Source organism: Bicyclus anynana, chromosome 20, assembly GCF_947172395.1.
Source record: "Bicyclus anynana chromosome 20, ilBicAnyn1.1, whole genome shotgun sequence".
In the NCBI taxonomy this organism is placed as follows: Eukaryota; Metazoa; Arthropoda; class Insecta; order Lepidoptera; family Nymphalidae; genus Bicyclus; species Bicyclus anynana.
In genome coordinates this window covers 14159095-14178298 of record NC_069102.1, presented here as the reverse complement: position 1 = coordinate 14178298, position 19204 = coordinate 14159095, and the positions used below count along the sequence as shown (strand labels likewise).

At 35.7% G+C, this 19204-nt stretch overlaps 1 protein-coding gene across 10 annotated transcripts in view; it reads right to left on the bottom strand.

Moving 5' to 3' along the window:
• Window positions 1-19204, bottom strand: part of LOC112044854 (resistance to inhibitors of cholinesterase protein 3) — a 42074-nt gene that overhangs the window by 10654 nt on the left and 12216 nt on the right. For 6 of the 10 annotated variants that reach the window (XR_008251887.1, XM_052887820.1, XM_052887815.1 and 3 more), the window contains 4 exons: window positions 4574-4711; window positions 3546-3648; window positions 2821-2841; window positions 1976-2067 (listed from right to left, as the gene is read on the bottom strand). Coding sequence is in view for 9 of the 10 variants with exons in the window: in XM_052887820.1 (XP_052743780.1) it covers window positions 1976-2067; window positions 2821-2841; window positions 3546-3648; window positions 4574-4711 (354 nt within the window). In the remaining variant the exon portion in view is untranslated. The remainder of the gene's footprint in view (window positions 1-1975; window positions 2068-2820; window positions 2842-3545; window positions 3649-4573; window positions 4712-19204) is intronic. The other 4 variants (XM_052887818.1, XM_024080839.2, XM_052887817.1 and 1 more) reach the window with 3 other exon arrangements.

The window sequence follows — 19204 nt, the reverse complement described above, 5'->3', positions numbered from 1 at the left end:
TCATAATCTGATTTAAATATCCTATGATAATCAACAATATCTTCACCCAAGTCTTTGTCGACATAATACAGAATAGTAGAGACAAATGTAGTAAAATTATAAATTGTAGCTTCAATGTTTGACCATCACGAAAATAATAACGTAATTTCAGTAATTTTTAATACTTGATTTTTAATGATAACAAAATTAAATCATACAAAAATAAACTTTCACCGACAAGCAGCAACGAAGGACGTAAAGACTAAAATAGCTTGTTCAACGATCGATGCAGTTTGGACACCCGCCAATACGAGTTTGTATGGTCGGCTTATCATTATATTATCTAAATCAGGTTACTCTGACTAACTGACTTCGACAGTATCCCTAAGATATTAACTATACTACTACTAATACTTCAGCTTTATTTGAAATCGTTAAACATATCCTATAAGACAGTAACAGACAGAAATTATAAAAACAATTCCGGGTAGAATTTGTGAAATAAAACGTAAAGTGTAATATTGCATTGAATTGAATGTTGGTGGTACACCGAGGAGATCCTCTATCACCATACATCATTATTAAACTTAAAGTCACCAAGTTTCAAAAAGTATATAATATCGTCGTATACTACGTCAAATTGTTAATATCGTCGTTTTTATTAAGTCGGTTGATAACGCACTAAGTTAGATAAAAAGTTACTAACGGAAGTAGGTATCCAATTAACTTTTATTTTTATGATTATCGAGTAACGGCTCTGGCATTATTTCTGTTTTAATAATGCATTTTAATTACTTACGCATTGCATGTATATTAAAATAAAATTATCGTTTATTATTTGGGTATAAATAGATATTGATGTCAGCTTTGGTATAACGGGTCACATCCCGGCATTCAACGAGTAATAAATATTATGGGGTCTCTGGCGCTTTCTAACGAAGGGGACATTCTTAATACTCAAACATTTCTAGCCATCTACAATACATAAAATAAAATAAGTATTTGAATTAAAAACGTTTTGGGAATATTACACAAACAATACATTTAGTAATAGAAATCATGAGATGTATAGACTTGAGAATATGCATATTTCGATTTCCTGATTAGAATATCTATATGATTTTGCCATTCAAAAGGAGACAAAACTTCTTCACGACTTCTGCAAGAAAGTCGAATAACTAAATAATTTTCCGTAATTACGCATTATTGAAAACAGCATTTCGCAGCAGCAAACAAAAGTCTATAGTGCTAACTGTAGTGATACTTAACACCAATATTTGTGACATTTGGTGCAAGCTGCGTTTGAGAAGAAATCATTTAATTGTTGATGTAATATTCCCAATATTCAAAAATCTAATAAGAACCGTCACCATGCCGCAAGCGTAGATATTAAAACACCTTAGGATAACACGCAAGTACTCCATCTACTGGTAAAATCAAACGATGCCATTAACATGATGGACTCTCCTCTTCACGCTCTAGTCTCAAAAGAGGAGAAATCTGTGACTACTACGATCCGATACACCTCTACTATTTCAAGCTAATTAATGTCTAGTTCCTAAGATAAATTTGTTGCAATAAATAAAAACCCAGACAGCATGAACAGATAAAAGCTTAGATAAAGTTGAGATAAACCCTGTAGAAAAAAACTACAAAACAAAATTCTTGTAACTTGCTTAAAAGCTCGTATTGTGTATTGTTAAGACATTTATCGTGAGATTCTGAACTTAGTGTGGATTATTAGACTGGGGTCATTGAGGATGCTACTGTGACTGTGGACAAGGTCCACGACCAGAAAAGACGTTAAATATCAATATAAGATCTCTAGACACAGAGTGTATTGGAAAGGAGTATTACCAGCTTTCTGAGTTTCCTTAATGAAGAAGTAATGGGATCGGGAGAGTAAAAGTAAGCAGCCACAAGAATGGTAAGGCGTTTCGCAAAATCTTTTTTGGAAAGCTGTATATAGAGGTATATCGGATCGATGGCAAGGTACCGCATCGCGCTGCGCGAGTTGCCCCACAATCCTTTGCAACGCGCGCTCTGTCTCCGCGAGCTTGCTGCGTAACGCCGCCAGCTCGGCGTCCCCTAGACATTAGCACAGCGTTCAGTAAAACTGTGCATCTATATAATGACCTATATTGTGTGGAAATAGATGTCACATCTATATACATTTTGTAGATATAGAGGTCAGGTGCCTCTGACGGATGATGTAAAATGTCCTCATCGTAAGTTTCCAAATAAACAAATGTCATATCATTAACATAAATGTGTCATTTTCATGGATTGCATAACATCATACTTCAACAATCCAGTGTTCGTCATAACTAACATTTTCAGGTTTGTTCATTTAAAAGTTACACTGAGGACAGAACTAATTCACCAGGATTTTGGATTATGGGATCGAGATGTGAAGAAAAGTTCCAGCTAATTTTGCAAGATATTAAAATTCTACCACGTTCCTGCATCAATAAGACAATAGAATGATTACGTAATATTTTAGCAGACTGTTACTAATGGAGCTGGAATTTTTATTTTGTTAAGTTCTTGTACTAATAGTTCTACATCATTGTTTACTATCAATTTGACCAAATATTTGGTTTGGACATAATTTTTGGGACTCGTTGACTTCTACTTTGAAGCAAATCAAATAATATAAATAATATTAGTTATATAGAAACATCGAACAAACGAAACGCACTATCGTAGTAGTACAAGCTTATCAAGTTCGCTCGATTCAATGTTTTTTTAATTAGAACCAGTGCGGCGTTAATTAACGTTTTCCTGTTTCTGTCGAATGCCTATATAGAGAAAATAAAAATAACAACAAATACCACTCACTCGCATCAGCTTCTTTGTGTCCTGCATGCGTTAAAATAAATTACATTATTAATTTACTTAGTCAAGTCTGCGTTAGAACACGTGTAAATTAAATAACCCATTAGGAAATATAAAGTTAAGTCATGAATTATAAAAAAATGTTTTGCGGCTGTATTTTTCCTAACAATTGATTTGCTATACCTACTTTGACCTAAGGGCTTGCATGTTACGCCAATGTTAAGTAATGTTACCTCAGTAAATGGTATGAATAGAGTAAATGAAATGGTCGATGACGTCCAAAATCGCTGTACGAAACAATACTACAATAAGCCTAATGGCCCTCAGGGTACGAAATGTCGAAACATTATGGAATTGCTATGGATTTAATAGCTTGTGGACTTTATGGATTTAATGTCCCAGGACCCGTTGAAACAACTTCCTTCCTTCCTTGCTTAAGTTGATGCCCTGAGATTTAGATCCAAAATATTGAGTTAATTCAAATGGAAACAGATTTTTACACGAACGGAATACGACAATACCGGTCTATCAGACCGGTATTGTCGTGTTCCTAATTTTCAAAAATACTTGAAATTCATAAAAAAAGGTTTTAAAATATTGTTTATTTGGACACAAGTTGTTTTTGACTTTTGACTCAACAGATATAGATTTTTCAAAGGTCGTTGCTTACGTTTGTGTAATAGGGTTGAAGACATTATTATCATAATGCAAAGTTATTGGGAACTTACCCAGTTTGTCAGGCGATGTCCTGGAGTCGTCCCGGAACACCCGTCTCCTGAACTGCGGGTCGGGGGCGACTGGCTCGTACGGTCCGGTCCGCTTGAACAATATCTAAAAAGACATTCAACAGCAGTGAAAGATAACCTAACAACTCATATGGATGATACAGATAACTTAAATAAACAGGTTTATTTTGAGGAGGCTTACGGACTTGTACTATTATTATGTATTCTGTGGTGAAATCCTGTGATGCCAAGATCTTTTTTACATTATAAAAGCTATTAGTTTGTCAGTTCTTGCCCTTACAATAGTTAGGTAAGTTACGGTAAGCCAATATGGAGTTTAGACCGTGTTTGCAAGGTAGATTTGTTTGGAAGATAACCAATCCCAAGTCGCCTCAATGTGTCATCAGCTCTAAGTCTATATCGAGCAATTGTGAAGTTTATGTTTGTAGTGACTCTGCTATTGCTCGGATATGCTAAGCAGATTCTACTGAGAATTTCAACTGTTTCTCTTTTAAAATATCTTTTAACTATCACAAATATCATTTATTTCAACTTTTTCATTTTGTGCCTAAAGATTAAGTGCTATCCAATACCAATCATCAATGTATTACTTAAATTTATTCTAACACTAGCGGACGCCCGGAATAAAATATAAAGTCAAAGTCAAAGTCAAAATTCATTACGCGGCTGTACGATTTCTTGTGTGTTTTAAATAGGCTTAGTTTACAAGCTCTTTCGAAACGTCAGGTAATAATATTAAAATTAAGATAATGGTGATAATAATTATTCGAAAACTTAAAATTAAAGTTACGAGGGTTTCAAACGCGCCTTGGTCCGAGAAGAGCCCAAAATGCCTATGACACTTCAAAAACAATGTGGCTTTTTATTGGTAAAAAAAAAACAAAAAAAAAAAATCAATAGACCCAGAGATTATGTCGTACACACCACAAACTTTACCTCTCTATAATAATAGTATCTATAATAGTAGTAAGGAAATAAAGATACTGCTTAAACTTAGCCGATCTGCGTACCTTACTCAGAGTGTAGACGAAGAACACAATGATGCATATGGTGTAGATGGGCATCACGAACCCCATGGACGACTTGGGGGCAGGCACCGGCCCGCCCGGGGAGCCCAGCGGCGGGCGCATGCCCGGGATGGGCGGTGGCTGTAAATAGTAACACAAAAATATTAAAAGTGTTAGTTTTGAAGGACCCCTAACCCGCATTAGTGAAGAAGTTCTCTTTAGTGAGCTGTTTAAAATATGCTCACTAAATTCGGCAAACTGCTGAACTGGAGTCTCCTCTTAGAATGAGAGGGGTTAGGCCAATAGTCCACCACGCTGGCACAATGCGGATTGGCAGACTTCACACACGCAGAGATTTAAGAAAATTCTCTGGTATGCAGGTTTCCTCACGATGTTTATCCTTCGCCGTTTGAGACACGTGATATTTAATATCTTAAAATGCACACAACTGAAGTTGGAGGTGCATGCCCCGGACCGGATTCGAATCTAGACCCTCCGGAATCGGAAGTAGAGGTCATATAGTATGTCTTTTAAAACATCGTATTGTAATACACTACTGTTGTCGCTTCACAGTTCAAGTCAAGAAGAATAATATGCATAATGCAGATACCTTTTTAACTGCCATTTGTTAACACGTGCACTGACACTTCTAGTATAGTTATACTTTAACCAAAAAATACACCATAAATTAGTTAAACCATTATCTCTTAAAAATCAATAAAGAACGTACAAATAAACGACAAAGATATACCTAATTATTATTTTAATTTAAAAAACAAAACGCGATTTATTGTCGCCAGTCTGCACTGAATTCTAAACGTTTGATTTAACTGTCAAACAGAATAAAGGGACCGTTTCGCACACGAGTAGAAATTGAGGAGTCAATCGCAACCGATGGGCGATATGAGCGGCGACTGAGGCGGGATTTATAAACGTAAGCGGGTTTACGACGTCGCGGCTGTACGATTTCCTGTGTTTATGCTTTGAGTAACGCAGACTTGCGACTGTCGGACGAAACTAAATTAAACAGTCTTGACATTAGCTTGTCTTGTCCACACAAAGTCCAGTCTTAATCAACCCTCCCTATTTCTTTCCCTATTTCTGAGGATTATTCAAATCTAATGACGAAGCAAGTATCAGGCAGTTCAGGAGCGTGGTGTTTGAAGTCCCTACAAAAGACATACTCCTATGGCATACAGTGCATATTCATCGTCATATCAATATATGACGAACATATTTACCTATCATTTTATTGACAATTCTTTAGAAAAAAAGAACAAGTTAACTTATAGCTTGAAAGTTTTAGCTGGGTTTCGCTAGTACATTAATAAATTAACGTTGCACCTACCGTTTATTTTACTAAAATAGACAAGAAAGACTGATGCATTTTCTAACATCTGATAATATTTCTATCTATACTATTTTTTTCCTTACATGGCAAAAAAGGTAAACAAAGATCCGTCGTCACGACATTCACATATTTCTCACAAACCGTCCGTTTAAACTAAATCATTTATATACACATCACTTCATTTAACGCGCACACCGCGAATTACATAAAAACTGCTTGTAATTAACTATTATATCACATTTATTTCACTAAAAACGAAATCACAACAAGTTTTATTTCTACAGATTAACGAAAATGTTACCAATTTGACATTTCGTAATGCTAGATTGTCTATGAATTGAAGAGACGGGAAAGATACATGAAATTATAACTTGTCGATAATTATGTACATATTTTTTAATTTTAATATTTGTGTCCTTTGTGGCTTATAAATAAAATAAATGTGTATCTTTATTAACACAGCACCAAAGAATATATTATACTCCATGAAGAAGAAGTAAATCTACATACATGAAAACGTTGGACATAGCAGCGACATTATTTCCGCATACGAATATTTTTTCATAAAGTCAGTGGCAATTTTAAATGGAGATTTTTGATTTTAAAATAGTTGAAGGACCTAATTGAGAAAAAACAAATAATAATTTAAAAAAATATATACAACCGACTTCAAAATATTAACGTACCCACGAAATTAAAAAAGGGAAAATTAATATTATTATATTTTCTGCCAAGCCAGTGTATTCAATCTATTAATTCAAGGTGTACCCTATCGTAAAGATTTTTGTTTCTCAGACATTATTTTTGTCTGTCATGTGTTTTTTTCAGTAACGACTTAAGTCAACATCAGACGGGCTTGGCAGCGACTTCAAAATGATCAATAAGTAGAAAATATAATAATGTTATCTTTCCCTTTTTAGTTTCGTGGGTACGTTAACATTTTGAAGTCGATTGTATTTTTTCATAATATTTTTTTTTTTTATATTTTTAATATACCTAATAAATAAATCAATCCATATGAAATTCAACCTAAAATCCACCCATCTGAAAGTCGGAATTTTCGGTTAGTTATATTATTGTTAGTCATACACTACTCAGCAATCAGCAATAATATAACAACCAAACAACAAATAAATAACAAGACTAACAATTGCAAACGAAACAAATAAGTAATGATGATATGGAACAAACATTGACACGACCTCACTGTGAGCATGGAAGCGACAATGTGGCACTTTTTGCTCGCAGTAAACTCATCCTAAACCGAGCTTAACCAATCGCGGCGCGAGTGCTCCCGAATGTTTGTAATTATATAGCACGATCAAAAATTATTAAAAAACCGATAAACCGATTCTTCAACCACTTGCAAAATTTTTAAATTAAGAATAAAGAAAACAATACACAAATACGACTTGAATATTATGATTGCTGGATCAGAAAATTTTAATAAAAAAAATTCAACCGACTTCCAACTCAAAAATTAACCTAAACTAAAAAGCAAAAAATAACAACTTACCTATGTGCTACCTTCTGATCAGTTTGAAGGCGGTGCCAAGCCAGTGATGTTTTAATTCAAGCCGTTTAAATTACACAATTTCTGTGGTTCATTCAGAAACGGCTTTAATTAAAACATGACACTGGATTGGCACCGCCTTCAAACTGATCAGAAGGTAGCACATAGTTGAATTTTTTTTATTAAAATATTTATTGTTTAATTTTTTGTGTTAGCACACCTACTGAGTGTGAACTGACTGTCCTCCGTCTTCATCACCAGACCCCCTATGCAGTCACAATCCATATGGGTGGAAAGTTCTCATCAATATAAAATTTATCAAGTCCAAACACAAGGTAGCTACTGTGAACCGTCGAGGAGTTTCCTTAACTCTCCTTCATCTTCATCACCAGACATCTAATACAGTCACAACCCATTTAGGTGGAAAGTTCTCATCAATACAAATTTATCAAGTCCAAACACAAGGTAGCTACTGTGAACCGTCGAGGAGTTTCCTTAACTCTCCAAAAATTCAAAATTCAAAATTCAAAATTCATTTATTTCAAGTAGGCTCAGTTTACAAGCACTTTTGACACGTCAGTTGACTATTTGTAAAGATTCTACCACCGGTTCGGAAGGCAGGTTCTGCTGAGAAGATACCGGCAAGAAACTCAACAGTTGCTCTTTTGAAAAAAGTCATACAGTATTACAATTTACATTTGATAACAATTAAATTACAATTTCTTATAGTTTTATTTCCTGTGTGAAGGTGGAAGCTGATCCAATGGCCTCCAAGCACCTTTGTCGTTAAGGAACTCATCAATAGTGTAGTAACCTCGACTAAGTAAATGTTTTTTAACACATTGCTTAAAGTTGTGCATTGGCAAGTCCATCACAGTCTTGGGGATCTTGTTATAGAAGAGTACACCCAAACCCACAAAAGATTTTTTAACTCTTTGGAGACGATATGCAGAAATAACTAACTTATGCCCGTGTCTAGTAAGACGTGGGTTTAGATCTCCTTTTCGTTTGTACAAATTAATATTTTGTCTTACATAAACTATACTGTTATATATATACTGACAGGCTACTGTTAAAATGCCTATTTCTTTAAACTTTTGACGAAGGGACTCGCGTGATTTTAGTTGATATATTGCTCGAATTGCTCTTTTTTGAAGTACAAATATAGAATGTATATCAGCAGCCTTGCCCCACAACAAAATACCGTAAGACATTACGCTGTGAAAGTACGCAAAATAAACAAGTCTAGCTGTATCAACATCAGTAAACTGTCTTATTTTTCTCACTGCAAAAGCAGCTGAGCTGAGTTTACCTGACAGTTTTTCTATATGAGCACCCCACTGAAGTTTAGAATCCAAGGTCACTCCCAGGAAAACTGTGGAATTCTCTATTTCTAGTGTTTCACCATTGATCATTATAGACTTATCTAATTTTATAACATTTGGTAATGAAAACTCAATACATTTAGTTTTCTTTGCATTTAAAAGTAAGTTGTTAACAGTGAACCAATGCGACACATGCGATATGGCACGGTTTACATCGTCGGAATTATCTTTACTTCTGTCACTCTTAAAAATTAGGGATGTGTCGTCAGCAAACAGTACTATCTCACAGATGCCGCTAACATGGTGTGGTAAATCGTTTATGTACACTAGGAATAGAAAAGGACCCAGAATTGAACCCTGTGGGACGCCCATTGTGTTAGAAAAACCGCGAGACTTTGAATCATTTATGCATACCTTTTGTGTTCTATCACTAAGATAAGAGGCGATGAGATCAAGTGCAACACTTTTTATGCCATAGTGGCTTAACTTAAGTAAAAGAATGTTATGGTCAACACAATCGAATGCTTTGGACAAATCACAAAATACACCAATAGCATTCTTAGCATTTTCCCATGCATCATATATATGTTTTAAAAGTTTAGCACCTGCATCAGTTGTACTGCGACCTTTAGTAAAACCATACTGTTCAGGGTGAAATAAATTATTTAAATTAAAATGACTTAAAAGTTGATTTAAAATGATTTTTTCAAAAACCTTACTAAGTGTTGGCAGTATTGTAATTGGTCTATAATTATTAACATCAGTTTTGTCACCTGATTTAAAAAGTGGTAACAGTTTGCCATGTTTCATTAGGTTCGGAAAGATACCCAAATCCACGCATTCATTAAAAATAATAGCTAAGTGGGGAGCAATTACATCAATTATATTAGATATTACTTTCACTGACATGCCCCACAGATCTCCGGTTCTTTTTAATTTTAACAAATTGAAAGATTTTTTAATGTCTGATACAGTTATGTGGTGAAATTCAAAAAGAACGTTACACTCTTTAACATTGCCTCTTAATAGTCTCTGGGCTTCCGTAGCAGACGAATCTAGTGAATCAGTTAACAAGATAGGAACATTCTGGAAAAAATCTTCAAAGGCATTAACAACCTCGATATCAGTGTTTACCTTTTTGTCATTGACAATTAATTCAAAACTGATATCCCGCGGTTTGATTTTTCCTGATTCTCTATTAATTATATTCCAGGTGGTTTGTATCTTGTTCTCAGACTCAATTATTTTCTGTTTGATGTGTAACGATTTCGCAAGAATACAAACACGTTTGAAAATTTTTGAGTAACTTTTGACATAATCTAAATAAGTTCGCGTTTGAGTATATTGTTTTTGCTCGTACAACTCGTACAGTTTGTCTCTACTTTTGTAAATGCCTACAGTAGCCCATTCGCTAAACTTTAATTTTTGGCTAGCATTAATGCGTTTAAAGTTAAAAATTTTACTAAACTCTCTGTCTATTGTCTTGAAAAGTGTACCAAAGAGCATGTCTGGATGATTATTTTCAAATGCAAGACTTGGAATTTTAGAAATAATTGTGTTTTTGAATCGCTTTAATTTACTTTCAGTTATTGGCCTACACTTTACCCATTGATTGCTATTGGTTTTATTATTTAAGATAGTAATTATTTGACCACTATGATCAGAGCTTAATTTATTTATTATCTTCTTTCTCTCAAGCACACAATTATAAAATATATTATCCAGACAGGTACCTGAAGTTGCGGTTATCCTAGTAGGTTCGTTAAAAGCATGCATCAAATCAAAACATTTAAATAAGTTAAGAAATCTAACAGATTTTGAGTTTTCTGTTAGAATATCAACATTAAAATCGCCGCAAATCAGTATTTGTTTGGAAGATGTGCACAATCGCCTCATTACATCTTCCATTACCTCTTCAAATTGATCAAAGTCAGCAGGAGGGGGTCTGTACACGCATACTATAATAATTTGTTCCAACTCCACACAAGAAAGTTCAACAATGCATTCCACAGAAAGACGAACTATATCTTTTCTATCCTTACATTTTAAGTTATTATGTAAGAAAATTAAGGAGCCACCATGACCAGCCCTTCTGAAGAACACACTTGACAATGAATAATTATTAATATTAAGAACTGACAGCTGTGAGTTAGTGAGCCAATGCTCCGTAATACATAATATGTGTATATTGAATTTTTCTACAAATAGTTCAACTTCTAACTCCTTGCCGTTGATGCTCTGTATGTTTTGGTGTACAAGGTTAATGTTACAGTGCATCTCTGTTGTCGTATCTTCTAGTTTAAAAAATTTTCAATTGTAACAGTACCAGGATTGGTACTGCGGTCAGGTATAGAAATATTTGTACTATTAGTACAGGTTGTAAAAATGTCAAAAGACTGCGTTACAATACTTGTAACTGGATCGGTTAAATTACAATTAACAATTGAGACAGTACTATCATTCGTACTCTGGTCAATAGAAACATAACTACTATTATTACATGTCATATTAATGTCAATAGACTGTGTTACAACACTTGTAACTGACTCGTTTAAGTTGTAAGCCAACAGAGAGGCAACATGCTGCTTACATTTTTTTGGCAGATATAAATTATCTTTAGTCAACAAATAAGATGAGATAAACTTATTCATGTCAAAATAAAAAAATGCATCGCTGTGATGGTATGTCAAGTTGTATAACATAAGATTCAAGTTATGGATATGCTTATTTTCTTTAGCAATTGACTTAAGGTATGGAAATGCACATAATGTAAATTTACATTTGGTTCTATTATGTAATACCAAAAGCTTTTCAATACATTTTATAATTTGATGCCTTTTAATATTTGAACTGTTCCCTAACATCAAAATTACATTTGAGTAACCAACTACATTTTCTATACTTATGCTATTTATTAAATAACTAAAACTAGCCCCCGGAAAACATTTATTAGTCACTGAATGGTTTAAGTAATGGCTCATAATGGAGCCAAAATCCTTACCTAACTTATCAGAAATTATTAGAGTCTTTTTTTGAGCTTTGTCTGGCAAATTAAAACTATGTGAACTTAAATTATTATCTGAGATTGAAGGAATTATCTTCCTTACTACTATCTCCTTCATCTTCATCACCAGACATCTAATACAGTCACAACCCATTTAGGTGGAAAGTTCTCATCAATACAAATTTATCAAGTCCAAACACAAGGTAGCTACTGTGAACCGTCGAGGAGTTCTCTTCACTGTCCTTCGTCTTCATCATCAGACCCTTAATACAGTTACAACCCATCTAGGTGGAAAGTTCTCATCAATACAAATAAATTAAGCCCAAACAAAAGGTACCTGCTGTAAATCGTTGACGAGTTCCATCGTCTGTGTATCGGCTCCATCATCAGACCAACTCCAGGCCTTCATAAAATTGTAGTGGTTTAAAATACCTTATGGAAACACTAACAAACGCACTAGCCGTCTCAACGATTTTCGAAAGTTCCCCTCGATTTCTCCAGGATGCCATCATCAGATCCTGACATGAATAAAATGGGACCACCCTGGAATCAAACCCTTTAAAACAAAAAAAGAATTTTCAAAATCGGTCCACAAATGACGGGATTATCGCTGGACATACATAAAAAAAAAAAAAAACATACATACAGCCGAACGTAGAACCTCCTCCTTTTTGGAAGTCGGTTAAAAAATAAATAAAAGATTTGAAATACTAATGGAAAAAAATTTATTACTTTTGTTTCGCAACATGGTGAGATTTTTATTTTTCTGGTATACGTAAATCGTGATAGTCAGAGTTATTAGGATATTATATAAAGAAGTTTGAGAGATAGTGATGTACAAGGGGCCGAAACTTTAGTACAAAGGTTTTTTAATATATGACATTATGCGGTAATAAATTTAGTAGGTTCTAGAGCTAGAAAAATGTTACGAATTATAATTAGAGACAGACAGTAAGTGTACATTAATTCCAATTATGTTCTACATAGTCATTTGGACTAGTGGTGTATAACCAAGGTAAAAAAAGAAAGAAATTATAATCTTTAATTGAATAGAAAAATATTTTTGTCGCTTTTTTGTTTTTCTCAATTGTTTTCTTCAACAATTTAAAAATTAAAAATTTCCATTATAAATTGCCACTGACTTTATTTCAAAAATATTCGTATGCGGAAATAATGTCGCTACTATATCCAACAAAATGAAATGAAATGTTAATGTTTTTTAACTTTTGTAACTTTTGTATCTTTTGTAATTTTTAAAAATGTAAACTGTAAAATTTTTGTAATTTATGTACTTGGAAATAAAGGCTATATTATTATTATTATTATTATTACTATATCCAACATTTTCATGTATTTCATGATTCACTTCTTCTCCTTGGTGTATATATTCTTAAAATGATATTTAATTTCCTAAAATGCACACAACTGAAAAGTTGGAAAACGAAACGAATATGGAACGTATTCGTTTTTTAAGATGACGTATAGTAACGGATATTTTAGTTTAGTTATTTCAGATATAACGATACCTACTTGATATCGTTACGATGCCCGCGGTTAACTTCTCAACCCTACTGATTGTCTTTGGTTCATAGTCAGCCATTATTGTTGTTTAAAATTGTCATCTAAGAAAATTTCAAGTATATATATTTATATAAAGACAGACAGAATACGCAAGTGTGCACAACCTCGAATGAAAAGCGTTTGCGTAATTCAGAAAAAAAAGCTAATTCTTCCGGTTTGCGATGTTATTTTTAACATTAATCTGACTAGATGAGTAACGAGACTGTATCAATATCGTTTTCATCGACCCATGTGCGACCATGGCTGGATATTGGGCTCTTGTAGTCAAGTTCTTGTTCTGTTTGCTTTTGCTCGAGGTCCCATAATGGAACTCAGCAGCGTCAACAAAGGTGCTACTGAGGTTTGCTCTAAGTAAGTAATACAAGACGTATTTTACGTTTTCTTGAAGGTTTTAATAGTTGCTATAGTCGAGGAAAACACCCAAGTATCTATAACGCATAGCGAAGACGAGGTCCCCGTAATCTGACTACACTTTTTAACTAACGATCGGGGGCGCCCGGACTGATACACTCAGGGAAAAACTACCTTTCCCAAACGGCCCCCTAAACCGAGGGCAGTCTCAAAGGAGATACCCTGAGAGAGTCGTTCCGCCCATCTACCCTTGACTCTGCCTTCGGGCCCAATCAGGAGAAGCTTCTGCGCTAGACCAAACACCTTGACGCCGCTAAAGGTCCCATTATGGATCCTACGGCACTTACACAACAGAAATAAAGCATTATATCGAAAATCTAAGCATGTAGGACGTGAAACAAGTATACTACTCGAAGTACTCGTATGTACTCGCAGTTGTATTGAAGACGATCGCATCAGCAATGTAAATGTGATGTTATTTGTACACTCATTGTTATGCGGCGGAGGTGGCGCCCACAGCTTATAATTGCAAAACTCATACCGTACCTCACTGACTGACTCACTGCCTCCGCGGAGGAGTGAGGAGTGTGCACTCTGTGGTGTGCATAAGGATTTTAACTGGAGTAGGCACTGTACGTACAAATTATACCAAACTAGCGGACGCCTGCGATTTTGCCCTCAATTAAGCCATGCTAATAAGGTCCTGTCGTAAAATCTGTTTATAGGAGAGGTGTACTTACTATAAACTACCTCCCTGCCAAATTACATCTTTATGCAACCTTCCCTTTTAAATATTTAGCTAGAAGATGGAAAATGAAATGGTCTGTCTTTGGACCCTTGACCGGGGAAGAAAACGTTTTTTTTAGTTTTGTCATTTATGAAATGCAGATATTGGATGAAATTTATGATATTGGGTTTGTTTTTCCGGGAAACACCAGATTGAGGGAGATTAGTAAATTTTACTAGCACACGTACATTTTTGCTAGCACACGTAAGGGGTTTCTGGTGGGGGGTTCTGTTTTCTGGGGTCTCATTGTTACGGCGGTAGCTACGCTCCTGATCGATCCCCAAACATCCAAGGAGGGAGGCCTATCTCTGCAGTGTGACATTCAGCTGATAATGATTGTAATGAGGTTTCCTGTGGTTATTGTTTGCTTCCGACCAATCTCAACGTCTACAGAACAAAGCCAGTGCAACAATAGCTCCACAATACTCTTATTATCTGGTGAGGCGCATTTACATAACAATCCACACGTTAGCGGCAATCGGCTACACATCTCAGCAGGTCGGGTTAAATTTAACTTAACAATGAAATATTTTTAGAATATCGATAGCTTAAGGTTCAAGAGTCATAGAGCCACATTTCGATATAATATCGTTATTACCTATATTCGGCTTAATGTTGTACACGAGTCTCCTCTCAGAATGAGAGAGGTCAGGCCAATAGATTGGCTGACTTCAAACACGAAGAAAATTAAGAACATTCTTTGGTATGCAGGTTTCCTCACGATGTTTTACCTTCACCGTTTGAGACACGTGATGCTTGGAGGCCGTTGGATCAGCTTCCACCTTCACACAGGAAGTAAAACTATAAGAAATTGTAATTGTTATCAATTGTAAATTATAATACTGTATGACTTGTTCATTTCAAAAGAGCAACTGTTGAGTTTCTTGCCGGTATCTTCTCAGCAGAATCTGCCTTCCGAACCGGTGGTAGAATCTTTACAAATAGTCAACTGACGTGTCAAAAGTGCTTGTAAATTGAGCCTACTTGAAATAAATGATTTTTGATTTGATTTGATTTGATTTGGTGATATTTAATTTCTTCTGGGCTTCACGGTTGATAATAATCCACAAAGAATCGAACTGCAGACCGTTCGCATACAGTGACGCCAGCCGATGGAGCAGATAAACAAGCAGGGCACGACCTTGAGCGAGCCGACCCACATGCGCGGCCTAGACACCGTGTGGAAATAGACGAACAGCTCGCGACTACTACAACCTCACCTACGACTGGCATTCCTCTACCCATATCTGATAGACGAAGAGCCATTATAGCCCAGTGGATATGACATCTGCCTTCGATTCGGAGGGTGTAGATTCAAATCCAATACGGAGCATGCACCTCCAACTTTTCAGTTAGGTATGTGCGTTATAAGAAATTAAATATCACGTGTATCAAAGGGTGAAGGAAAAACACGGTGAGGAAACCTGCATACTTGAGAATTTTATCAGGCTAACCCCTCCCATTCTTAGGCTAACCCCTCCCATTCTGAGGAGACAGTGAGCTGAATATCGGTTGAAGGTGTCTTCCCATACTCCTACCGTAGGTAGTGCGTATGGTAGCTTTGGAAAGTAGCAGGTTTCAGATAAGAGATCTGAAACCTGCTACTTTCCAAAGCTATCAGGTAAATTGTCCAAGAATAAAGTAACATATGAAAGCGAAAGGTTATCACGAAATCTCGAAAACCACTTGACGTACAAAGATCAAATTTGGCAGGGACGTAGTTTAAACTTGGTAGAGATCCTATATTCCCGGTTATATAGGGCCGGATTGAAGATTTCTAAAAGCGGACAAATGCGGAGGAATCTTGTCACCAGTCGCCAGATTATGTCGTGGCGCGCATCTCTTAGGCCTACTACTGATATACGCCCTAACATTCGTAAGATCACTGTGCCCCAAAAATAATGACAATGACATCATGCGCGTAACTGTTGCTTTACGTTTGGTACAAGATTGGAGTGGTAAGCGATGTTATTGTGTAGCATATTTCCTCTATATATAAAGTGGCCGGGTAAAAACTCTTCAAAGAGGGGCGGTGGTGAGATCCCCGCCTGCTGGTGTTGTCGTATCCACTCTTAACACAGTATTTTCCGACTAGTTAAAGAGGAACGGGAATAAATTTAAATAGAGCCCAGTCATTCCTCTGGATTTTGTGAAGAAGAACGAAAGAGTGTAACAGACGAGCCGGAAAAGCGTGAGCTATTAGAATTGACTAGGGTTAGAATCGGAGTACCGTCAAGAGCGAATGCCAGCGAAGGTACATATTTTTTTAATTACAGTACAGTACATTAAAAAATTCAAATCTATAATGTCCAAAATAAACAATAATGACGTCAGATCACGTGATCATATCAATTCAGAGCTTGTAACCACCATGCTGCACCAATGGGATTTTGCGAGACATACTTACATGCAACACCACTAACCTCCCAACTCCGCGATGCTACTGAGAATATACGACTATTCTATAATACGTATAATATAAAAAAACAAAGCCTCAATATTGTATAGTCTGACCTTTGGACCTAGACCTAGGACTCATAACTAAAACCCCAAGCTACATACGCTAACCAATGAATCAACGAAGCAATTAATGCAAAGTATTCGTCTTGTGAGGCAAATCAAATCAAAATAAATTTATTTCTTATTTAGGTTACATCATCATCACATCATTAAGATATGATGATGATGTCATAAAAACATGTACAGTTTTTATCATTATTTGGTACCCATATCTGCCGTTTCGATCGTAACGATTCATTAAGCTTGTAACTTAGACCATCACACGGCACGCCAACGCAAACGCATACATACGCTACATTAGGATACAGCACTTGCGTTGTGGTTTATTTGGACGCTAACGTTCGACGCGCATCGCAATGTCCTGTCTCGCAGTTGAGCGTTTAGCGCTACATGACTTTAGCGAGCGCCAACACGGAAATTAAACGTTTCATTTGTTTAATATTATACGTAACCGTAAAATAAAATTAGTTATAATGGTTTGGTTATTTAACTACCATTCAAAACTATTGTAATGATTCGGTAAGCTCATAACACGGGCCACCTAACAAGAGACGACAACGCAGATTATACGCCACATTTATACGAGTACAGCACTTGCGTTGTAGTTTATTTTGACGCTAACGTTCCACGCGCGCCGCACTGTCGTGTCTTGCGTTTTGCGTTTGACGCTACATGCCGTATAACGAGTGCCAACACAGAAATTAAACGATTCATTTGATTACTAAGTATTTAGATTGGTCAAGATTAGACATGATTCTCTATTTAATATACGGTTACAACGATATTGAATTAACCAGGCTGCCAGTCCACCGAAGCGGAGCGAGGCAGCGGAGCCGGGAAACGGAGAAATTTGAGAGAAACCAAAAGGCTTGCACAAAATCGCCACTGATCTTAAGTGAACAGGATCTTGCGAGCTAGTTTAAAAATTCATATAAAACCGATAAGCGAAGAGGGGAAACGGAGCGAGGTTAAATATTTTTATTTATTGAGCATAGTCTGCAACTCCGCTCCGCATTAGTCCGTTTCTCCGCTACGCTCCCTCGCTCCGCTTTGGCAGCCTAACTTAGCGTAAATTCATTATGTACGATGAATACCTACGTAATTAACGATTTATTATCGTTAAACTTTAGAAATTCAACTAAACGCTACAAAAATCTCCTACTTACATTTCACTTCTACACCTGTGTAAAATCTAAGAGTAGAAAGTGTCAAAACTCTTCATTTAATCTTATTAGTTACTGCAATAACAAATATTACAATAATTTCAAAACGCAAAAGACACTATAATCACAATTTATGAATGTAATTAATTTGTATTAATACTTTTAAGTACAACAAAAACAAAACTTTTTTGTATTAGAATTTATGAGATTATATTTAAGTTAATACCTTGTAATATACGAGTTGATACTAGATACTTACCGGTTATGGTTTGTGTTAGTTGCTACCGTTGCGTTGCCAAGCTCTGGAGATTAAGTAGTTAATACTAAAGCGAAGACTTGCGTCGACAGTGACGTAAGCAATTGCGTTTTGCGTTAAACATATCTCTAATGAGTTATTGAAATCGACGCAGAGTGACTGGACGCAAAATTGCACCACACTGTAGATGCAAGTCTTAGTGTAGTCCTCGCTTAAGTTAAGTGAACAAAAAATTCTTCTGAAGGTTTTGAGATATTACCTTTGATTTAACATCAAGTGAAAATGCAGTCTAAAGGTAATAGAGCACTGACATAGTAAGAAAACAGTTTTTGATTTTCTCTAGCCCTAACAACAAGTATGCAGAATTTCACGATCGAACGAGTAGCGAAAACATATTGTACAAATAAATTCACACGTAGTTTAAATGGCATGTGTATTACTCGTATGTCGATACTGTGCAGTAGCGGTATTCTATATGCTATTGTAAATTCTGAAGTCGTCTCTATCTCTCCCTGTCTATAGTTTCGTGTGAGATAGAAAGTGATAGAGACTGATTCGCAACTAACACTGACCATTTAAAACATCGTAACTGCTTGAAAACGCAGCTACATTTTCATCGATAAAAGTCGAGTAATTCAGTCTTGTATCCTTACTAAACACTTGTACATATGTTTTCTGTGCTAAAAGTACGTTTTTCTTTTTGTTTTCAAGACTAAATCAGTGATCCGATTTAGACAAATTTTGGTACAGTGATAAATGGGAACTTGGAGCAGAACATAGGCT